The 25,792-nt window shown below is 36.5% G+C and overlaps 1 protein-coding gene across 4 annotated transcripts in view; it reads left to right on the forward strand.

The window, feature by feature from the left end:
* The window catches only part of LOC131440500 (titin), a 350,616-nt gene that overhangs the window by 177,920 nt on the left and 146,904 nt on the right, over positions 1-25,792 (forward strand). For all 4 annotated transcript variants that reach the window (XM_058611823.1, XM_058611822.1, XM_058611825.1 and 1 more), the window contains 4 exons: positions 16,402-16,743; positions 21,503-21,613; positions 21,687-21,890; positions 21,992-22,143. In XM_058611823.1, coding sequence (XP_058467806.1) covers positions 16,402-16,743; positions 21,503-21,613; positions 21,687-21,890; positions 21,992-22,143 — 809 coding nt within the window. The remainder of the gene's footprint in view (positions 1-16,401; positions 16,744-21,502; positions 21,614-21,686; positions 21,891-21,991; positions 22,144-25,792) is intronic.

Genomic DNA, 25,792 nt, shown 5'->3' on the forward strand with positions numbered 1-25,792 from the left:
TTAAAGTGTTGAGCAAATAAGCCAGAAAAAAATTGATAAAAAACCCGTTTTTTTAAATAGTAAAAAGTAAGCATCACCGCCTCCTTACTGACAGCCGTTGTGCCCTGAGTTACTCTCGGTCCGTGCCCTGTGCGTAATTCTAAACACCTCTATGTATTTCAAAAGACTATTATTTTAAATTAGCTACGTCGTCCTCCGCTGACATTCCCTCAAGCGAAATAAGTTCACTAATGACCTACATTTAATGGCGACTCGCTGAGCACGCGTTGAAATGACTGTTGAACACCAGCACGGGCGGACTGTCAAACCCGCCCTGCAAATTTAAATTGAGTTGGATATGTTGTACACGGTACTCATGGTTTTTCACTGTGATAAAATCGAGCATCGGTGCTGAGGAACAAGCTATTTAGCCGCCATGGAATTTGGACGAATTATTTGCCCTGCAGAAAGGCTCTCGCTGGGGACTACGTATAAACTTTTGTGCGAGGTCAAATTCCACCCTGCGAACATAAATTGAAAAGTTCCCCGGAGTAAAATGTTTAACATGAACTAAAACGGACGGGTTGTAACTTGTTCAAAATATCACTTATACGTCCTCCCAAATACATTGCTTTTGCATTTGTTACCCAGTTGGGTACTTTGAAAACCAATCTTTATCAAACTCATACATAAAGGTTATGAAGCAATTCTAAAAAACAGGTAGCAAGTCATTAGACTTTAGATAATACGATTAAGATGAAACTTGGTACACACCTTTAGCATTCCTTGAGTATTGTAAGGTCGGAGAGACACTTTCTTCAAATATTTGTAACTAAAAAACCGTTACTTGTATGAAAGTGGTATCCAAGAAGAAGTTGTCTGAAATCAATTGGACACTGCCATCTGCCATCCGTAATTTGTGAAAAAACCAGTAATAGGTAACTTAACTTAAAAAATTTTGAATAAAATATATAATTACTTATACAATTTGATCAGGTAATTTTCAAAAACTTTTTACTCTTATTTCATGTGGAAGTGTCTTAGGAACGGTTGCTTCCAGGAGAAAGGTTACATTCAAACAAATTATTGCTGTTGAGCTAAAAAAATATATACTTCAGTTTTTAATATCAAATTTTCTCAAAAACTTTGAAGCTGTTATTTTTGTGGATACCATTTCTGCGCAGTTGATGGTTTTTGAGTTACTAGAATTTGATGAAATCAATCGGAAACGTTAGTTTTTTCAAGCCTTAATATTTCGATAACGGCTTCACCTAGGAGATTGAACAGTTTAAGCAAATTTAATGCTTGTAATGTGTGAAATCATATTATGTTGATTATTTGTCTATTTTATACCAAGAGCTTAAAGTTTTGTAATTATTATTGGTTTTGCCTTTCTCATATAGAAAGGTTATGCACGCACTGTGAAAACCGACTTTTGAACCGAGGCCCGGAGGGCCGAGTGTCATATTCCATTCGACTCAATTCGTCGAGTACGCTAAATGTCTGTGTGTGTATGTGCGTATGTGTTTATGTAACGTTTTTTTGCACTAACTTTTCTCGGAGATGGCTGAACCGATTTTCACAAATTAAGATTCAAATGAAAGGTCTTGTGGTCCCATTCAAAATTCCTGAATATTATTTGACTCCGACTTCCGGTTCCGGAATTATGGGGTAGAATGTGCAAAAAAATGAAAATATGTTTTCTAGCTTTTCTCATAGATGGCGCGACCGATTTTCATAAACTTAGGTTCAAATGAAAGGTCCTGTGGTCCCGTACGTAATTCCTGAATTTCATCTGGATCCGACTTCCGGATCCGGAAATATAAGGTAAAGTGTGTTAAAAATTGTATACCATTACTGAAACGGGCGAAAAACCGTAAAAAGTTTTCTAAATCGACCTCAAACCTTCTCCAATTAATAGTTTTTATCAGTAGACGGTCATGTAGTGCAATAATCCTGCAATAAGAAAACCATTTAATAAAATCATATTTTATGAAATATTTACCGGTTTGTTTTCAACTTGAATCATAAACTATGAAAGCTGTTGTGGTTGTCAAAATTCGACAAAATAGCAAGTGGTTGAACAATTACTAAGCGTTTGCAGTAAGGCGTTAGTGACTAACGCTTATGTTGAAAACAAGACGATGTAACTGAGAAATTTGGTGAGAATACACCGAAAAATATTAACTTGTATTGGTGTGGGTCATGCATGCAAACCGGAATCGAATTTCAGGTGTATGGGTAATCAGAGCTGAACACGCATTGAAAAGAGGAAATTTGAGCAAGGATTAATGATGTCTGATTTTTCGTATTAATCGATTATTAGGCATTCGATTATTAAAAGAGGAGTCGATTAGTGTACTCGATTACTATTAAGCATTAATCGATTAATGCAATTAATCGATCAAATTATTCTAAACAGAATCAGAGCTGCCAAATGGAAATCTGTTTTGAGTATCAAATCTTTACCATTAGTGTATCATGCAGTAAGTAAAATATGAGAAAATGTGGTTGAAATGTCTAGAAAATTCAATAATATCTATGATGGAAAAATGTATGAACATTGTAACCGTGGGCAGAATGGATCAAAGATCATTAATTAAATTGAAATTCGTATTTCCTTGAATTATGACAGATGAAACTGCAACTCTCATCATAGCAACGTTTAGCTTTAGGCTGCAGATAGAGTGAGCGCAAAAAGCTGAGCCGAGCTTGGTGCTGACCGAAGCGTTTTACTTACAGCAAAACAGAGAGACCCTGTCAAATGAGAGAAAGTTGAGCCGATTTCTCACTTGTGTTCATAAAGAGTCCTTTTGGTTTAAACAATTTTTATTTGAAATTTTGCGATAAAATATATTTTAGCTAGTATTCTAATTATTGAGTAAATAATTAAACTGTTTTCAAGTACATAAGTTTGTCCAACTGATTTCCTGCAATTTGGATTGATTTAACATAATTTTTGTAGCAGCTTTCTAGTTACAACGAATTGAAGAAAATGCATGCAACAAATGCGTCATGTAAACATTAGTCCTGAGTCGAATTGATCTCTTTGTCCGTGAAAAACTAATGAAGATATATGCAAAGTTTTATCCAAGTCGGAATAAGTCGATTCCATTGTTTGCTTCCTTTTCTGCTGTTTATTTCTGGAAAGCCGCACTTTCTCTGTCTAAAATGTTAGACAGGTGTTGTATTTATAAACCGACCGACGTTTTGTAGGTCTTTTTCAAGGAAAATTTAATCTTTGTCGGTGTAGCATATTGTAAACATTTTCTGGAATTGCACAGATGGTAGATAAAACTACTACTCATATAAGAGATGAATGGTAGAGATGAGATGATTAAAAGTTACTCCCTATTAGCTCTATTGCTAACTACTAGTACTCTGCTAATTTTTAGTCGTATATCTAAAGCTTAGATGATGTATTATTAAATATTTATATTTCCTCTGAAATCCTTTTCCATTCCAGAATGACGGTTATGGTCGTTAATGTTTTTGAGATAAATTTCCACCGAATTTTCGGAGAAAGTGAATCTCTTGAAACCTTCACTGAATGATCGTTTAATACCTGCAAATCCATATGTATAAACTAATCCCGTAACGAATTCCAACGAATGTTGAAAAAGTCACCGACAACCTGTTTTCAGAACCATTCCCAAATGCAAATCAGTCCGCCGGGGCAATTGCACCTTTTTTGTCGCGTCAGCCGGTGGCTGCAGGCATGAATTCAAATTATAAAGTTTTCTTTATCACTGCTTCACTGTACTGGCGTATGTTTGTTAGAGTGTGCAATTTTGCTTATGCACGGATGGCAGCTACATTTTGCAATCAAAAAAAAAAAAAAAACGACGAAAATTTCATGGAGCGGAATTATTTTTTTTTACCAGGCGGGGTTTGTCGAATAAATATTGTTTCATTCTTAGCTTGTATCCAAACGAGTTTTGCGCTGCAGAAGTTGACTAAGTTATAATTGTTTTTGCGCGATGGGGGCTTCAGGGAAATCTAAATGAAATCATTCACCACATATTTTGTAGATGTTCAACCTCTGAATACAGTGGGGTCGCTAAATTAGTGAGAGATTATAGATTCAAATGTCAAAATGAGTGGATATATTCAATTCAATTCTGAACTTTTCCTATATACAATTCAATGAAATAGTGCTATGAAAAGTTAGGAAACATTTCAATTAATCAATCATCAACAAATCGTGTAACTCCATCAAAAATTTAAATTAAGTCCATATTATTTGGGGTAGCACAGATATAAACTCGAGATGCTCTGATCTGATGGAGTTTGTGAGAAGTACAAACCTACACATAGGTAATGCAGGAAATCGTCCAACTTTTGCGAGATCTTGAAGAGATAAGGTTTTGGCCGTAACTCTCAGCTCTTATAGAATTTTGCATGAGTTGGTAAATTGGTTTGTCTTCAATGAGCTCGAACCTTCGTTATCTGACCATAAGTACTTCTTTTGTGATCGTTTAAACATTGAATTTGACACTGTCACTTATCGTAATTCAAAATCTACAAACTTGGTCCTCTATGAAGAAGGCTTGGCGACTATTTTTTCCGGGTGCAATCCAAAAACTGAAACCCGAATGGCCGGAAATGAAGAGGCTTGTCCACTTCGGATTGTGCGAGCTACTAGAGGACTTCAGCTAAAGAGTACTATGAAGTCTTATGAAGGTGATATACTTAACTATCTTCTCAATACTCACTTTCCTGGATGTATGGAGCCATCACCGACAGCTGTTTTTGAAACTTTTTCGGGTAGTCACAATTCTTAGACCCTTGCTTGAAGAATTGTGACGATTGAATCGGTCAAATGGGCAGTTGAGAGTTTTGCTCCGTACAAGTTTCCTGTAAAGGAAGGAGTTTTCCCAGTGTTACTACAGAAAGGATATGAACTTTTCAAACATGTCTTAAAAAAAATTCTTACCATGTTTTTTTTTACCTCTAGTCTTGTCTTGGAAATAGTTATCAAATTTATTCCCAAAGGCAGTCGCGACACTTATGAGGCATCAAAGAGTTTCAGACCTATCAATCTTTACTCATGTCTTCTTTTTCAAATAGTGGAACGTATAGTCGATGTACATTTGGTACATAAAATGCAACATGTATATCAGCGTGGTAAGTCCACTACATCCCTGTTACATGATGTTGTGCAAAAAATTGAAAAAAAATTTTCACAGAAGCAATCTTGCTATGGAGTTCTTAGATATTGAAGGTGCCTTCAATAACGTGGTTTTCAATTCAATTCTGAAAGAAGTTCGTGGTCATGGCATACCTTTAAGAGTCACAAATTGGAATGCTAAGCAATCGACTTCTTTTCTCGTCGCTACGGCAAGCAGAAATTAGAAAGCTGAGTGTCTGTGAATGTCTGTCGAACTCAATTTGGAGACCTCAACTTTTGTGCCATAGTACTTAAGTACAAGTAAGTAGTTGAAAAGAAGTTAAAGCCAACGTCAAATAATACTAGTATAAAATAAATAAACTAGTAATAAAAATATTTTTTTTAATTAATCTTTCATCAAAGAAATATGATTTCAAATATGATTTTACACAGTCCGACTCGAACATAATATGTAGAATTATACAATATGTACAATGATACATAATACAATGCATTAAAATAAATATCCAAAATATATGTTCATGATAATCAATAGTGCTATCGACAACTATCTTCAAATAAAAAGAAACGTATTCGAAAATTTAAAGTGGATAGCTATATAGCATTCGACCATTTCTTATCGAGTTTAGTCGTTTACGAGCTAGATTGACATAACTTCTCGATAATCTAATACTTCTTCGAGTGAAATCGAACGAAGTACGATGATCGAGTTCGAATCGAGAACCATACTACGAAATATGGTCGATCCGATAAAACTTTGGTCGAAGCGAGATAGATAGATGATACCTCTGATCGAGGATCTCTAGGAAAGAACAAAATTTGGGAAAAAAATCCAAATTTTGTTCATTTTTTTGTACTTTCATTGTATTTTCCATCGATTTATATTTGTCTCCATCGCAACACAACGAAATATATTTACACCAAATGTGCAAACATTAAATCATAAACAGTAATTCGAATTAAGCTATAATAGATGATAACTTACGGTATTGAACGTTCGAAAATAACACTGACAGCATTCAATTTTTGGGACTGTGGGAGCGTGGTAAGAATATTAAAGTTTGCAATAATTGTGATTTCAAAATCTCATTTATTATGTTTCATATTTCTATGAAGAGTATGACGAGAACCATTCGAAAAACTTTTACGGAGTTTTTTTTAATAATATTCTAAAGCATATAGTTTATTAAAACAAAACCATAACATATACATGTCACCTAACTCTACTTTTTTGTTAGCCACAAATCGCAATAGAATGATGACTAGCAAGTGCTTTTAATCATTTCACCAGCTCAACATGCGAAATAATAGAAAAGACAGAGTGGATTTCGAAATCATGACCCCGATAGAGAAACCTATCACTTCCCGTGCGATAGTACTGCAAAACAATGTCGTGATACTCTGCAAAATCGTTCTCCACTTGTTTGCGAAAACTGCTGACAAAGATACAATAACATCCACCTTAGGCTTGAGCTGAGAAAACAACCTTTTGCTGCTGCTGCTACTCGACAAACAACCAACCAACGGATGACAGTATTCCCATTTGATACGACTTTCCCGCCCTCGCGTCAAATCGTGCTACAGCCGCTCTGATTCACCATCCTCCATTTTACCGCTATTCGAAGTAAGGGGCGTGAAGCTACCGAGCTGACGAAGCTTTTTCTGTCTTCGGAAGTTTTTTTTCATTGCCCACATTCAGCATCAATTGGGTAGAAGAGTTGCTTTTGTACTTTTTTTTTGGTTAGTCAGCCGCTTTCAATTGTTTTCCCTTCCTCTAGAGAGCACTGCTCAAGCCACCCTTTAAATATTGCTCTCTAACTCCTTCCGGGAAGGGGTTCCTATTCGTGTTGTTTCCAAATTTCCATCACCCCAAACGGTTTTTGTTGCTGAGCTAGTAAATAACTAGGTTACGTGTGTTTTATTCGTTTAATATCACCGGTTAGTAATTTGTGAGGTGTTTTTTTATTACAATTTTAATTGCATTCCTAATTGTACGTACACACCATTATATTTTAATTGCTTCTAAGCACATTGCAATATATAATCATATGATAATAATATCGGATACATGTTCTCATTTCAGTCATAAAAATGCCTTGCAACTATTTAACTTACAATTTAAATAAGCTCACATTGTGATTGTTGCTGTATATTTCAGTGTGTTAATGTTATGTTAGCGAGTGTGTGTACTTATATGCGTATTCCGAATCTACGTGGTGAAAAATTCACCTTTCGGTAAATAGGTAAATAGTTTCTTATTTTTCTGATTAGGGATCGGAAAAATTTTTGTAATGTTTCTGCATTTGAATGAATCCCAGCTAACAAAACATGATGTACTAATAGACTCAAAAAAATTAAAATTTATCGATTACCGGTTCCAAAACCTCCAGATATGTATGATGGTCAGCCGGCTCCGAAAGTGTTCGACGTTGGATTGACTTTCTCAGTCGTAAATTCAATTGTAAAGATTTATGTCACAATCAATGAATCTGACTGATGGCTGGGTCGGGAATTGTTTAACTCGGAAAAGTCAAAAATTACAATTTACAAAATATCAATGTTTTTGAAGAACCAAGAATATTTTCTTGTTCTTGCATCTTGCATCGTTTACTTGATTTAATAAGATTTAAAAAGAAATTAACACATAAAGCTTTCCTTCGATATAGCCTCACATCCGAAACGTCGCATATGATTCGCGAGCCGCAAGTTTCCGGTCCCTGGCAAAACGTGATCTGTAAGCCGTTACCTTTCACGTAACCTGCTTGGATCATGCATAGGGACAGAAAACGTCTGCACATTTTGTTAATTGTTTTCTTATAAAATTTCATATACCATATTCGAATATAGCGTATTTTAGGGGGAGTTACTGCTCATCAAAAGAGGAAATACAGCATCTCCAAAATTTACCGTAATGGATTTCGCACATTCTGATTTTTGAGGTTTATTTTTTTTAATAATAAAAGTTTAAAGGCACACTGCTTAAGCTCTAAGATGCCGAGAGTTGATTTTTGAGGCTTGTTTGAATTCTTTTGTTTTTAATTATTTTAGCTATGTAACAATAAAAGAAATAAATCTGTATCGCGATCGTTAAATCATCGCTGGATTTTGCTATGTGCACAGGAAAAAGTCAAACGTGTATCTTGCAGTATGATGAAAACAAACCGATTTTTTCTGAACCTCTTATAATATCTACTAGAATTTTTATAGGTTTTTTTAAATGCAAATTTCAAAAGTGCTATGTCACTACCCATGAGCAGCTCATGATGGTTCGGAAGGCAATCACTCAATGATTTGTCGGTGATGTATTCGAAAAAGAAAAACTCGATTCTTAGAATGGCACAACTCAAAGCTGTCCTTTTCATTTGGGTTCTATTGTGTACTGTGAAAGGAAAATAGGCCCCAGGCTCCCAATATCGGGAATCGGTTACTGGGGTTGCGGCTGAGAATAATAATGCTGCGACAAAAGGTCACCAATAATTCACTGCGAAAGGGAAAAGTGATTTATGATGTAGGTCTTCATTATTTTCGCCTCCGACGGTCACTGGGGTACGGCAAATTTTCTGAGAATTTCGGCCTTTAAGTAAAGTATCCCCATCGTTATGTAAATTTTTTTAAATTATTTTGTTTTTTTTTTCAATAGCTTCGTGATAAAAGGAACACATTTGTATTTTTATACTTCTTGTAATTGTCAACATTATATGAACTTAAAAGAGCTCTGAGCTATTGTACTATACAATGGAGGAAACGTTAGCTTTTTAAGTGATTTGTTTTAGGCCGAGATCTAGTGCATTTTTATTTCGGTTCGTTCAGTCAAAAGAGAAGGAACTCTTCAACCTTATGAAACGGCTTCTAATAGCTAATCGATTGACTTTTGAATAAAAACCCTCTGGAATATTTCACGAACTGGGATGAAATGGATTCAAACAATGATGCTATAAATACTTACGTGTGAAATATTTCATCACAATCTGTCAAGTGGTTATCGAGATAGCTTCCAAGCTAAATGTGCTTCGACAAAACTTATGAGCGTGTTCGTAGAAATCCAGTCCAGTCCCAAAAGTGGATTGCGAAACAATTGGAAATGGACAATTTGACCGATGCCCGTGCGGTAAAATCGTGCAAGGAAACCCAGTGATGAGCTGGCAGCGAAGGGAACGCGAAGAAATGTAACCCCGGAAATGCATGGAAGGTAAAAAATCGATTAAAGCTTAGTTCGAACCTTTCGGCTATTGAAGCGCTGGAAATCTTCACTTTGGAGTTTTTTTTGAGAAATTTCAGAATAAGAAGGTGGACAAAGTACTTGGTGTGGATCTGGCATCATGAAATTATGTGAAACAGGTGATGGAGTGGTACGAAAACAACAATGTTGTTTTCGTACCGAAAAAGGCAAAGATGGCCCAAATATAGCACAGATATTGATGGATAGCGGTCCAAGGCCCAGGCATGTAGCATAGGAGAGCAGGTGGAAAAGGCCAACCTTACCAAAATACACTTAAAAGGTGTTTATTTTTTTCCCTGAGGATGGCGATACAATGCTTGCCAGGATGCACCAGTGCGTGGTTTGATAACAAACAATCCGCAACCCAACGTGCAAAGTTTTTCTAATACAGATTCATAAAGGTGTACTGCGTAGCGTAACGGAAAAACTGGAAACCATGGAGATGCTTATAATCGGGTCAGAGGGCTTGCAAATGTCATCAGCTACCTTCCGTAGAGTTGTAGTCCAAAGCGCCTCTTACCACAACGAGGATATCCACAAGGTAACCACTTAACCCACAAACGGATGCAGCAGGTCACAGGTTGATATGTGCAGAGATGTCAATGACACTTTTCTCAAGAACGAATGTGAATTGATCCACAGCGTGGAGAATTGATGGAACATCTGACAACTGATTTATAGTACTCAATGTAGTAGATATAGGCGAAAAAATCGGTTAACTGATTAACAACCAAAGCATAGCTAAATGTGGCGCACTCGCCAGGTCTTCGTATCCTGAGAGTGTTTCCCACCGACCCACAGGAACAAAAGAATACGGCTACCATCAAAATACCCACGTCATCTCCACGGATCCTGATTTAAGTTGCAACCCACCAGCCACTGCCAATCACCAACTGGAGACTGAATCCCCCCAATTTGCGGTGATCAGTAAACGAAAATGTGAACCACATACAACAATGTTATAATTCAAGAAATCATCTTAGTTATAAGTACTGTTATAAAATACCCTCGACATATTAGAGCTAACACTGTCTTATTAAATATATCGTTAAATAAAGAAAATACAGCTAATAGTAATTGCTAGACGTGTTGTTAAAACGTGGTGGAGAGGCGTTAGCTTAAGCGCGAAATTGGAGAATCCCTGAAAGTTGAGTGGAGAATATTCCATAGGATGGAACGGGTAGTACCTACGGTCAGGGGAATGAGCAAGTACAGCGCAATCACTTAGCTACGCGGACCCACACGGACCGAAGAATGCGGCCAACATGAATATTCACCAACGCCATATGGAAGACTCTCATGAAATATTCAGATCACCGGCCGATCACCACATGAAGGCTGGATCTGCCAAAGTCAACCACTGCGACCCAAATATGACATTACTTAATGATACAACCCTAGTTTTAAGTTAGTCGTAAATTTTAAATTAGTAAAAGCCCTTGGCATCTTAGAGCTTAAGCAGTGTGCCTTAAACATTATATTCTTGAATAAAAAAAAAATCACTTAGCTGCGCCGCATGCTATCAACAGGTAAGAACAGGGATTTTCTGGCGCCCGTAAATCATATATTCGCGATCCGGCAAGTACTCCAGAAGTACAAATCCAAACTCGAAAATACGTACCCCAAAATCACCACAATAGTACACGACACAATCGATTGTTATCAGCTATGGTATACTATGCATAAATACGGTCTTCCGGGTAAACTGATGCGATTGGTCAAGGAGAAATTTACATTCTTACGAAAACGTCCATTGCTGCACGGTATCAGTTTGTTTGGTAAATTTTTAATGTGGAACACATTTTTGTTTTCTATATAGGGGTGCAAATTAGAAACTCAAGAAAAATACACATAGAAATACGGTCAGGTTTTGAATAATTACAGCTCAGTCAATTTTGTATCAATTATTAATATTATGTCACCATTTAATTGGAAATATTTCTACGTATTGATTTGAATGTTCATAGCCACGTATTTTCAATTATAAATTATTGAAATTTTGATTAGTAGCGAGCAGTGTCCTATTTTCTGTTCTAAAAATCTCCAGCATATCGGATTTCCCTGCCATAGTCGACGGTTTTGAAGGAGTAAGCGATATATCAAAGTGAAAACATCGCTCTGATTGGTCAATTGATGCTAAAACGAAGCTGTTGGAAGCACGTGAATCTATAAATATAAGCAAAATTATAGCTAACGTTTCAGTCCTACGCGTAGCATGCTAGAGGTAGGTTGTTGCTAGACAGCAAGACAAAAAGTGCCATAAAACGATTTGAAGCTTTAATTGATATGCTCTGACCTTGTGTCATGCAAGTTCGGATGAAATTCCATGTTATGTCGTTTCGCCTGACAACTACCCCAGGGTATACTTTGAGTGCATAAGATTAATTTCTAATTTATATAAGATGAGCTCGATTGATAATGAGAAGAAGTTTATCGCTTCAACCGAAATCGCAGAATGGTACTAATGGTAGAGAAATGCTATAAAAATGTCTGCTTGTATACAAAACTTGAACACAAGCTTGGCGAAGAGAAGCTTAAATATCGATATCGGTATCGCAAGCGTGTACAAACATATAATTGCATACATTTGGGCTATTGATGTAATGTCGTCTGCTTCAAAACAAATACAAATCACGACAAATAGAGTTTATATTCTGGGTTCGCGTGTTTGGTGTTGGTTCCTAATGAAGATCAATCTAAGCAGACTCTCGTGCATTTGCGGATTCAAAAGTGTGACGATTAATCGAAAATGATGATCATTAGAAATTTTGGTTGCTTTGTTCCACATCAATGGCTCGAACAACCCCATGGGGCTGATCATTGTAGTTTTTCTAAATAAAATGAATAATAAAGATCTCGTAATTATCATTCATTAACATTTTCTAATTTGTCACCAAATCTTTTACATTTTAAACAAGGTTAACTTAATCACAACACCGCTGTTAGATAAACACTTGTTATCATAAATTTCTCAAATCGAATGAATCAAATCGAATGACATTTTGAAGCGACGCGAACAGATTTCAACTAAAAAAGTTGTTGATTTTGCATTGCGATTATTGTTTTGCTTTCAACTGTCTCCGGCATTTGACAGCATTCAAAACAACATATTTTTCAACTACTTGAATATATGTAAATCAAAAACCATATTGGTTGAATCAAAAAGAAATTAGTTACATCAACTATTGCCAAAATCAACTGCGATATCGTAATTTTATGATCGAAGGGTTCTCCGTGCAGGGTGGCGAGTGAAAGGAACTGCAAATTCAATAGTTTGCTTGTATAGAGGAAAGTCTAACGATGAACAAACTACTCAAAAATACTAAATAAATCTCTCTATTTCACAGCTTTGTTAAATTAACAAACTTACATCGGATATACCGATCTCCGTAAGCCGGTTCCGGAAGTACCGGGAATAAAAAAAAAACATCCAAAACGGAACTCACTCACTTTTCTGCGAGACGGCTTAACCCATCTCCTCAGATTTAGATTAAAATTTAAGGTATTGCGGTCTTTTGCTGAATTCTTAAATTTCGTCCAGATCTGATCTCCGGTTCCGTAATTACAGGACGATTTGTGAAAAAGAAAAATTCTTCTAATGTGGACTAAAACTGTTCCAACTATAGGTCATGTAAGTTGCTGGCCATATAAAACGATTTCTGCTATACTGGTCCCTGGAATGTGATTACGAAAGTACCGGGAATAGGGATCAAAATCTTCAAAACGGAGCTCACATTCTTTTTTTCGAGATGGTTTAACCGATTTTCACAAACAAAAGACCCAAATAAAATTACAAACCTTCATCTGAACAGATACTGGATAAAAAAATTTAAAAAATAAATTTTGACTCAAAACTCTTTATAATTTTAGGCTTTCCTGTTTCTATTCCATTAGTTGTTTTTTTTTCTCACCATACCAGAGTTATACTTTTGAGATTACGATTAGTATGAGAAAAGCGTCATAACACCGCTAGATTTCAGAATTTATACTCACCTAGCCTTTCTTTTGAAGCCGCCAAACTTTAAAGTGCGTTTTCTCAAAAATATCCGTTTACACGATTAAAACCTTATGGTCGTTCACAGTTTGACTGTGAAAAAACAAGAAAAATTGATTTAGCATCAACTTATAAGACATATAAATGGAAATAGTTTAAAGACAAGTTTGAAAGATTCTGTACGAATTTTGCATCGTCACTTCTACTAACTAATGATTTGAAATCTTTAACTTCCATCAGTCGGTAAATCGAGTGCCGATGAAATCTCACATGCGAGATCATAACACTTTCTATTTGGAACTAAGTTTATGGAAATTAATTCATGATAAGGGAATCATAGAGTCAGAAAGTTTGTCTGACTCGAAGAGGCGAATGACATTATGGTTAAAACCTCTATAATCAAAAACAAAAAAAAAACGATCATCCTATAATTCCGAAATCGGTAATCAGAACTGTACAAAACTCAGAAATTCCTTGTGGACCGTAACTTTTTATATTTGGATCTAACTTCGTGAAAATAGTTTGATACAGTGATTACGAGTATCATTTTGTCGTTTTCGTTCACTGTATTCGATACTTCCGGTAACGAAATCCGTAGACGGTGTGAATACCTATGTTTGGTCACCAACTAACAAGACCTGTGAACAATATGAATTCAGAAACAAACGCTCATCTTTCATAAAAACACACTTGAATTTGTAGTTTTCTCTAATCGATATGTTATTCCGGAACAGAGCTTTCCGTTAGAATCTAAGTTCGTGAAAATCAGTGTAGGCATCTTGAAGAAAAATGAGTACATATATTTTCCGAATGTTAAGACGCACCTAGCCTTTCTTTTGAAGCTCCCAAACCAGTTTACACGATTAAAACTTTGTGGTCGTTCACAGTTTGACTGTGAAAAAAAAACAAAAAAAATTGATTGGCCATCCACTTATAAGACATATAAATGGAAATAGTTTAAAGAGAAGTTTGAGAGATTTTGTACGAATTTTGCATCGTCACTTCTACTAACTAACAATTTGAAATTTTTAACCTCCATCAGTCGGTAAATGGAGTGCCGATGAAATCTTACCTACGAGATCATAACACTTTCTATTTGGAACTAAGTTTATGGAAATTAATTCATGAGAAGGGAATCAACAGAAACTAGTTCATTGGCCTGTAATCTAAAATGACCTACGAAACGCTTTGAAACAAATTTTAAAATCATTTCACTCGTCTCCCTGTGATTCCAGAACCGGTAGACAGATCTGGAAATTCAATCTTTCATTTGAGCCTAAGTTTGTAGAAGTCGGTCCTGCTATCTATGAGAGAAGTGAGTTAGTTAGTTTTTGAATTTTTGTCCGCTTTATCCAGTACATCATAAACTTAAATCCGGAGACCGCTATTACCGAAGTCAGTTCGTATGGTCTGCAAGTAATATGGTCTGAAAACTGGAATTTAGGTTTTTGTTTTAATTTTCTGCATCGTCGCTCTTAACGACGGTTTGAAATTTTAAACACCAATCAACCTGTAATTTCGAAAACGATAATCGGACTTGTACAAAACTCAGAGATTCCTTGTAAACCGTAAGTTTTTTTTCATTTGGATCTAACTTCGTGAAAATAGTTTGATACAGTGATTACGAGTATCATTTTGACGTTTTCGTTCACTATATTCGGTACTTCCGGTAACGAAACCCGTAGACGGCGTGAATTTGTTTGTTCACCAACTAACAAGACCTGTGAAAAATAGGAATTCAAAAATGATTTTTGAGAAAATAGCTCATCTTTCATGAAAACACACTTGAATTTGTCTAATCGATATGTTATTCCGGAACAGAGCTTTCTGTTAGAATCTAAGTTCGTGAAAATCTTGTCTTATTTTCCGAATGTTAAGAATTTTGCAAGTAGTTTTCCAAGGAATTATGAGCATTAAAGTAGCAAAACAAAGCGAAGTAGATGAACAAATATCATTACAGCAGAAGTACCTTATACTGTATTTCGCATTTTTGTATTGCTTCGCCTGTACAGGTTTTTACCCTGTTGCAATTTACCTAAAAACTTCCTGTACCTATGTGTGAATTTGGAAGTGAAACCCTGGAAGACAGTGTGATAGGTTTTAGACATCACTCTATGCGCGTCGTCTGGTTTCGCATGATTATTTTATGGGCAGAGCTGGATAATTTCTTATCCAACAGTAATTCAAACAATCATTCAACCTGTTCACGCTAACTTTCAGATCTGCTCTCTAATCACGGATATTAAATTTGGAAATAAAACATTCTGTTCGACCTATAAATTAATGTTAGACCACACGCGTTGTTGTTCAGATTGTGAAACGGACCACCGAGATTGGTCAGCAGAGCGACTGAAAAACGCATCATAATTGCGATGCAGAAAAAAAACACTCTCCGGCTGAGTGGAGGATAACACGATGATTCGATTGATTTGGTTTTTGTTCGGTTGTTTGGTGATTGAGGACCGGATATTCGCGCCCTCTTCCATAGCGGCTGGAATCCTCTTGTGTTCGTTTGATATATGGCGGTTAGTTTGGTTTAAGCTCACAAACATATTAGCGTACCTACAAAATTGTGATGATATAAATTTTGTTCCGATTCGTTTTGTAGTTTGACGGCTAATGCTATTAGGGAAAACTATTATTATGCGTACCATCACTCTAAATAGAACAAATTTGATTGTCTAAATTGGAATCGTTGTGGTTCTTAGATTTGGAATTTTAGGTTGGGGATCGGTTTTCAGCTCATACGCATGTTGGGGGTCTTAACTATGGTTGAATATTTGATATCATTGTTAAAACTAGTTTTCTCATAAATTCAGTGAAATTTTGAGGTATGATTTAAGGAAAATCAAATGACAATTCATACCTTCGTATCTACTTCATTCCAAATGCAAACTTCGATCCGGTCTCAGATCAAGCATGTGTACAACTTCCTATTTTCGTAAACTCGAAAGACGCAAACACGGTATATTTTGTTGTTGTTGTCGCATAATGAACTGCCATGATTACAAACGAACGATGAAGACCCTTTTTCTTAGTATACTAATTTCGTTCTCTTTCTCTGTTGTTTCTCCTTAGTTCCCATCACGTTGGTGAGTGGTGTGCTCGGTAAGCAGGCGAGCCTTCCGTGTGACATCCGGCCGCTGGAGCGGGACGACGCAGTTTACATGGTGCTGTGGTTCAAGGAAGAGGACAACGAGCCACTTTACAATTTCGACATCCGAGGTCGGCAGGTGGCACAGGCACGTCTTTTTTCGTCGGAAAAATACTTTGGCAAAAGGGCGTTCTTCCGAGCGACAAGCCATCCGGCCCAGCTGCTGGTGGATGAACTCAAACTGTCGGACGAAGGAATCTATCGGTGTAGGGTGGACTTTCGCAACTCTCCCACTCGGAATGTAAAAATTAACTTCACAGTCGTAGGTAAGAAAAGAAAAAAATTATATAAAACTTTAAAATTGCCAGACAACAAAACGAACTGCAGAACAAAACACGATTCTTATGTTTCACCCTCCAGCTGGAGCTTGTTCGTTGTGTACATCTGTTTGCAGTATGCGATTACATGTCGGGAAAAGCAATGCGTAAAAATACAATCCAGATGGGGCCTACCGGATCGGAAAACTTTTTCATTCGAACAAAATGCCCCTGCTGCTGGGAAGTACGGAGGAGATAAAAGCACAAGAGCGCAGAAAATACTTGCCCGTTACTCTAATTTGTTTCGCGCCTATTTAGAAACGCCTTTTGTTAGAGGGAACATTTTAACTTCCCAGAGGGAATGTTTTAGCTTCCCGCTAGATTTGCAGATTGTACAATGTTTTGTGTGTTTTCAATCCATAAAGAATGGCAGGATCCTAAAATGTAACCATTTTCCTACTGTCAGTTACAATGAAGGACGTGTTTCGCCTGAGGAATCAAAGCGCTTAGCTGGAATACTTTCCAGGAAAAGCGAACATGTTCAAAACTGAGCCAAAAATAAGCAGCAACTGAACGGGGGGGGGAGGTAAATATCTTCATTTGGGAGGATAAATGCAATTGTATGTAATAGTTTGCTTCGACGAACACGGGTTAAGGAACGGGGGTTTGTTATCGACTCACCTTTTCTGGATTCAAACGTGCCCTGCTTGTACGATTGAGACAGGTAAAAGATTGATGAAGATAGTACAAACAGACTAGCCACGGTTTGTATTCTACCTGTTCAATGCAGAGCCGGATTCTGCGGTCTCCCGCTAACAATGTCATGTTCAACCGCATTCGACAGCAGTGTCTAACAAACCCGCTCGGGAAAGGATCGACTCTGAGTGGATGAAATCGAGATGAGGACAGCAAGAGCTTGATTTCTGGGGGAATAGCTTTTGCATCGTCGTCGTGAAATTGTCTTATCTGGATCATTGCTGCCATTAGTAGTTTAGCAGTGGAAACGTACAGAGAGCTACAGTATTGATTTTGTTTGGTTCAGCTGAACGAGCTTTCCGCTTCCGTTTTGATGAACGTGATTGCCGGATAGTCTGTATCCTACCCTGTTTAAAGGATTGTTGCAGCAATCGTCTTTAGACAGAATTGGTTTCTTTGATATACGACCCACATTAAGAATATATTTGATTGAATTTCACGAAGGGTTGCATGGATCCAGCTGATTGTGCAATATTAGAAATAATTCAATTTAAAACTGAGCATACAAAATTCTAATGACTACCTCGACTCGTTACTCAACAGTTCGACATGACTGCTTGATTATTCGATTGAATGTGCATCTTATTGATTTGAAGAGACTTTATTGGAACGCAAAAATCTGATAAAAGTGTCTTAGTTTGAAAAACTAAGTTTTTAGTATTTTTCAATGCATAAATCGAATAACAATGGACATTGCGTGAAAAACTGGTTATATATTTTGTAGTGTCAATTAAAAGCTCCTTTTGCACAAGAACCAGCCAAATATTATTTGAAAACGTGTTTATTTTTATTCATTATTTGATCAAAAATCAAAGTTTTGGCATTCCATTCCTTTTGTGGAATTTGACCTTTCTGTTTCAACAGACTTCGCAGCCGATTCTTAGTGAATATCATTGCAAGGCTAGCACTATGGATCCTGCTGACACTAAGAACCCTTCCAGGTCGAGGCTTGAACATACGACAACTGGCTTGTAAGACCAGCGCCCTATGCATTGAACCGCCAACCCGGGACTAATTTGATCAAAAGACATCGTTATTAAGGATCACGATCAAGTTGACTAGAAGTGACAAAGCATTCAAAGTAAGAAATTTTCTGTTGAGAAATGTGGCTTTGTACCATTAGTTAGACAGTTTTAAAAGTGAACCATTCACTTTCAATTGATGATAGTATCACTCTGAACGGCCATTGCTCTAATTGGTAATGTGATTGGCAAATGGAGTCACGGGAGTTGTATTTAATCGAATTAACTTTTGGAGTTGAGTTTCATCACATCTAGAGTAGTTCAATAGGAAGAACGGTTTCCCAAGTTTGAAAAAAAATGCGGGTTCTGTCTTAAGAAATTGGTTTTTACAAGTTTTCATATCAGTTTATTTTCATTCAGTAGTCGTTTTCCTGTATGTCTTTCGTCGGGTACTGATAAAAGGGTCAACTAAGAGCCTGGCGACTTCACGTCAAGCTGAATAAAGTTTAATAAGCCACTTCAAATCAAGTTTATAGACGTTTGCTTACGATATATTGGAGCAAGGGTTATGCTTAAAATAAAACCGACTGAATGTTGAAAATCTACCTGTACAGCAATATCTTGCGCCAAAGTATACACTTATATTGGATTACCGATCTCAGTTGTTCAAATCTTGGTAGGGTAGTAAAAATAACGTTTCATCACTGCTGTTTATTTGTGCTGATATATCAGTAGAATGAAAATGTTGGGTAGTTCGGTGTTCAAAACACGTCTAAAGATGCAAAAATCACATGTACACCGTACATGTGCGCATCTTAGAATTCATAACAACCTCAAACATCGTTTTCCAACATGTACTCATCAAACCCGTTCCGAAAATACCTATATTCTGATGGTTTGTAACGAATATCGTTGAACCAGAAGTCGCCATCTTTTAAATTGATGTGACTTAGAACATCCTTTTCCTGCAAATGACTCATAACTTTTTTTCCATAATTATCCATTATATTATACATATCCAATAATATACACACATAGGGAAAACTTTTTTTACATTGAAGATTCCAATTAACGTAAACTTGTTTTACATCATAACTCGATTAACGAAGTCCCGATTATTACGTAAATGTAGGTTTGGGTGAAAATGGCTGTTACATAACGTTCCTAAGCAATTGAAAACACCACCACAGTCTTCAGACATGAATCCCATCGAAAACCCGTGGGATAAAATTAATCAGCGGCTCAAGGATACTAACACACCAAACAAAAACACGCTGAAACAGAAAATAAAATAAGTATGGGAAAACATCCGAGCATCTTGCGCAAAGAACTAGTGAACCCAATGCTCCGTCGTTTGTAAGCCGTAATCGACGCTAAGAGAGGCCACACTAAGTACTAAATTTTATATTTAAATCCGCATTCATCGGCTACACTTAATAATGTAGATTTTCATAATGAGTGTACGATCAATTTTGTGAGATAGAACTAAGGCGCTTTTTGTTGCAATCGAACCAAATCTTAATGTTTAAATAAAATGCATATTAATACAATTCATGAAATATATAACATTGAAATTACATATATTTTGTTACTTTAAACTTACTAATTGAACAGCAAAATGTGAAAATGTGATATTTTTTCGTGTGTTCGATCAATTTTGTGAGTAACTGTAAAACATTATGATTTCCCGAAATGATTTACTAGTCTTGAAGCTTTCCAATTCTCTTCGCTTGATTGCTACATGTATTTTTATTTACCAGCTATACTCAAAGCTAGTTTCTTAGACTAAGTTAAAACCAAACTAGTGGCTCCGGGCCAGAATTTGCTCGATGGATGTCCTAAGATCAGGATTTGATTCAACCAAATGACCCCTTCGGCGAAATAACCTCTGAGACTTAATGATCTTTTTGGTATAGAAACCTTTCCGATGTAATGACTCTGACCCGTCTATGGTATTACAAGCTAGAAATTGTATTCTTAACCGCGATCTGTAATGATTCTTAGAGTAAATAAAATCCTAGCACTAGCTTTGTAATGGTTCCGAACGCTAAGACTGCGAAATTGGTTGAAATATAATGGTTGAATTCCCCTAAAGTAATGTAATTATTATTATATTTTAATATCATTTGCAATAAGATTGGAGAAAAAACTACAGTGTGAATTTAATGTCTTGAAAACAGCTCCGTAAGTACCAAAATGTTTGTAGCAGAGGGAACATGATTCGAATGCCAGAAGTCTATGATTTCTCTTGCAATTGTGGTTTATGATCCTTGTTCATTATTGTGTGACAGAAAAATTCAATGAACAAAACAAACAATAACTTTATAAGCATATGGAAGGTGTTTTAAATGGTAGAGTAGACCGTCGGATTAAGGCTATTTTTGCTACAATACTTTTCAATCTCATTCTCAAAACTAACTACCAGATGAGAATTCGATGGCATTTTTCACTGTTTTCGTAGTTCATTGTGTTTCATACGAATGATTTTTTTAAATACTCAAATACATATATTGTAAATATTAGGCCGTCGGCGTTTACTTTTCGCTTTGTGTACTCTCTTCATTAAAATCAAAGTTTATAAATTCTTCACCAGAGGCCCATTCCTATTATTCACACATCCATCATTCTTCTGAATAAATCGGAAATGACATGTTAGACAAGGGTAGACATAATGAGTATTGAAAAAACTACAATTAAGCGTAATTTTTCATGTAAAGTCCCACCTTCAAGTGATAATTGCTGCTGGATTCAAGACTAGAACACGTTCCGGCATGGGTCCATGAATAATGAATGCATATCCATGCAAGCAGGACACGCCATATGTAACAACCATTCATACAGAAATATGCTATTTCGAAGAGTAAAATGCTCCTAGCGTATAGTAATTATCTGCATGAGGGACACTCTTTCGGAAGTGAAGGGGCTTCAATTATCAACCTTTCGAGCGTCGTTCATATTGCAATCTACCAAGCTGTAAAATAGAAAGAGCAGTATACATTCTGCGAGGAACAGCAGCATGTTATTCAATAGTACTTCATCTATCTTTTCAGTTCCACCGGATCGACCTGTAATATACGATTCTCGACGTCGGGAGAAAACCAACACCGTCGAACCCTATAGTGAAGGCAGTGATATCCAGTTAGTCTGCGAGGTGAAGGGAGGTGAGATTTTCCAGTGCGGTTGCGGAAACTTCTATCGGTATTTCATGGATTTTGTTCTGTTTTTGTCTACCAGGTCGGCCCAGGCCTAACGTGACATGGTACCTAGACAACACGGTGATAGACGAATCGTACGAGACCCGCCCGGATGGCACGACGGTCAATCATCTTTCCTATCCGAACATTGGGCGCCAGCATCTGGACGCTCGATTGATGTGTGTTGCCAGCAATACAAATCTTACACCTCCGAATAACAAGGTTGTGGTACTGGACGTCAATTGTAAGTGTTCAACGTATATGAGCGAACCTTTTAAGTTAATTGCTCCGACCTCGCTGCTAACCCACTTGTTTTGGTTTTTTATGTCCTCTTTTTTTCCACAGTAAAACCAGTGGCAGTGCACATTCTGGTCAAGGAGAAATTCGTTTCCGCCGATAAACGGTACGATATCGAATGCAAGAGTTCTGGATCCCGCCCGGAAGCAGTTATTTCCTGGTGGAAAGGATCTCGCCAGCTGAAACGGTTGAGTAAAAATGTAAGTCGAACACATAGAGTTACTGTTTGGGAATGGGGAGCCTTTGCTATGTTTCGTTATGTCATGGATTTGATAATGGTTATGAAATTAGAGATGCGATGCATTGCTCATAGCTGTCAAAAGCTGTCTCCAGATGATATAATGGGTTCACTTTATAACGAATGGCGGATATCGGACGGTAATTCAGTAAATGCTACATTTATTCAAGTGAATGTAAAACAGACATATGAATACGAAATTTATTAAACAGCAATCATATTTCTAAAGAAAAAATTTATTGAAAAACGTTGTTAACATTTATTTACAATTACACAGTACTTCTTATAAGGGGCCCTCTATGGAAAACCATTGTTTTTAATAGCCCTTATCGGTTGAAACATTGCCAGAGCGCATAATTTCAAATGCTCAAACTCAAACTACCAATACTTTCAGATATACATTTCTTCTAATTTTCTCTTGTCATGCCGTCATGCCACCTTTGAAGTGTCGAAATTTGGAAGCGCCTTTTCTCGAAACGACCATTTATAAGATAAAAACGAAACTACTGAACCAATCGATTTAAATATTTTGTTCATTTTGAAAAATATACGATGATTACACTTTCTTTTGAAATTTTTACGATTTCAGCTATCTCATACAACTTCACTTGTCGATTTTCCATAACGATGGAATGACATTTCGAGATTATTTCTTGAATAAGCGTGGTGCATCACCGGTGTTCTAATTTCCCTTGGTATTGCATTCCTGTAGTGGAATTTGACCTTCTGTTTCAACAGACTTCGCAGCCAATTCAGAGTGTACAGAACCAGTGCATGGCTAGTGCTACGAATCCTTTCAGGTCGGGGCTCGATCATAGGACAACTGGTTTGTAAAACCAGCGCCCTATGCATTGAACCGCCAACCCGGGACTTATTGACCCACGTGTTATATATTACTTTATTGTAATTATTATCCTGAGATTAATCGCCGGGAAATATCTATAATTTATGTTCGAGGAGCCTAACTTGGACTACCCATTGGAAGTTATCCATAACAAACTTGTTTCAATCTATCCAGGCTTTTTCATATCAATCATATTGTCATTTACTCATAATACTGTGATACTTCCGGGACCGGAACCCGAGAACCGGTATAATCGTAATCAGTTCGTTGGCAGTAAAGTATGATGTCAAAATCGAATATAATTTAAAAGATTTTATACGATTTTGACATCGTGCTTTGATCGACAGAATTACAATTTATGACAAAAGTGAGAGAGATCCTTTTTGGCATATATGACCACAATTTCTCGTGCATCCGGGATCGAAAACATGGAGCCACGATAGCTGGAATCGGTTCGTTTGGCTGCCTACTGATAATATTTATCGATTGATGTTGTTTTGAGGCCATTTTAGAGATTTTGTTACATGTTTTTTTACGCCGTTTTAAGTGACGGAATAAAATGTTTAACACACTTAACCCTAAAATTCCGAAGCTGGAAGTCGGATTCGGATGAAAATCAATTCCGTAAGGGACAACGAGACCTTTCATTTGAACCTAAGTTTGTTCAAGTCGGTTAAGCCATCCCCGAGAAACCCTAGTGACATTATTTGACACATGCACACACATACAGACATTGCTCAGCTCGACAAACTGAGTCGATTGGTATATGATACTTGGCCCTCCGGTCGATTTTCAAGTGATTGCCTTTACTTTTCTATATAAGAAAGGCAAAACCCCTGTTTTAATTAACCTAGTGATGTGATGGTGCCTTTCTCATGTTACTCTACTTACTTACTTACTTTCTTTCATGAATATTACTTTAGTATTTTTAGAAAAACTTTCTATTGAATCATGAATAAAAACAAGAATGTTTATTCGGGCACAAACTATCATAACCTACAAATCGAAACAGTTTTGAATAACCAAATTTATTAAAACTTCTTCCGATTTCTTCATCGTTGTTCTAAATCAGGGGCTCCCAAAGTGGTCGATATAGACCCCTTGGGGTCGATATCCATTTTGTGGGGGTCGACGTAAACGACAACTGACTATGGGGGTCGACGAGGTCTAAAATAGATCCCCATTGTTTGATATAAGTTGTTATTTGAATTATTTACGCTAAAAATGTTGTGTTTATTTGACCATCCGCAGAAATTCGTAAGTATTTTACATCAATATTAAAAAAGTAAGAAATTGAATTTTCAAAGAAATTTGTTGAATCTGAGGTCTAAGTTAATTGTAGTAAAGGGCTCCATGACCCAAGATAGTTTGGGAACTCCTGCTCTAAATGATGGTTTGAAATTTTGATCCGGATGAAATTCAGCAGAAAGCAGCAGTATATAGAGCCATTTGTCATTATTGCGAAAACGAAATGAGTTCCGTTTTAAAGTTATAGACCCGGAACCGGGAACTGGTGTTGTTTGGCCAGCAACAGATATGGCCCTTTTTGCTTCGTCGCTCTGAACGACCGAGGTTTTTGATTACTATTTTCGGTACTTCCGGAACCGGCAACTAATAACCGATATATCCTAAATGAAATTTTTGACCAACAACTAACAAGAAGTACACAAAATTAGTTTGAATTTGACTAGTTCGAAAGATTTTTCAGTTTTTACATTGTTACATTGTTACATTGAAATGAATTTATTTCTACTCATCACCATGTAATCTCAGAACCGGAAGTCATATCCAAATAAAAGTCAGTATCGTTATACTTAATTTTTACTGAATTCACTCTGTAACTCTGGAACCGGAAATCGGATTCGGATAAAATTTAAAAGCGTTTTATGGAAAAGTATAGCCTTCCATATGAATTTGAGCTTGTTGACCATTCATAAACTACGTAGACTCGTTTGTCTACGAGGAGGAAGTTTTCCATTTATTTAATTTGATCCACTTTTCGAAGACATTTCATTTTTATTCTCATCGTTGGAGAATCATTGTGTCTCAATCCCTCTTGTATATTTGTAATAATTAAGAAATCATGGCACCATCGGTATCGAATTTTTAAGTAGTAAGAAACTTTGCAAGCGTATGAGTAATGTCAACAATGTGAGCGTAAAAACAGATTCCTGCGCTTCTTTTCCTGATTTTAATCAATAAATCTTCCACGTGGTCGAAAAAATAAACAAATCAGATCATGCTCAGAATTGCAAATCAAGAAAACTGAAAAGTTATTTCAGTTTCAGCTTACTTCCACTAACACATTTGATTAGCAACGCACACATTCCTATATGGATTTTCTCTTGCAGAAATTATTACGAAATAAAGATTAACGTGCCTTCTTTTAGTAATCCCGCAAAATAGGAACCTTTAAGGTGAAATGTAGCGGAATGCGCGAATCGCGTTTTTGATCAATTATTCAAAAACTAGACCGATTTTCGAAAAACCAAAAACACTTAAGTTTTCGAAATGAGATTTATCACAACTAAGTATTCTTTGAATTTTAAAATTTTGCTTTGCCGAGCCGTAATTGGTTTTTGAAATGTATAAACGGTTACTTTTCCGTTCCACGGTGATAGTTTTAGAACTGAAAAGTAGTGTTTGTAGCAGAATTTCACAAAGGATTTGAAAATGCAACTCAAAATTATAAAATTTCTGCCAAAACAACCGAAAATTGAAAAAGTTTACATAAGCTTTTCCGCATTTTTTTATTGCTTGCTCGCTG

This window comes from Malaya genurostris, chromosome 1 (assembly GCF_030247185.1).
Source record: "Malaya genurostris strain Urasoe2022 chromosome 1, Malgen_1.1, whole genome shotgun sequence".
Classification (NCBI taxonomy): Eukaryota; Metazoa; Arthropoda; class Insecta; order Diptera; family Culicidae; genus Malaya; species Malaya genurostris.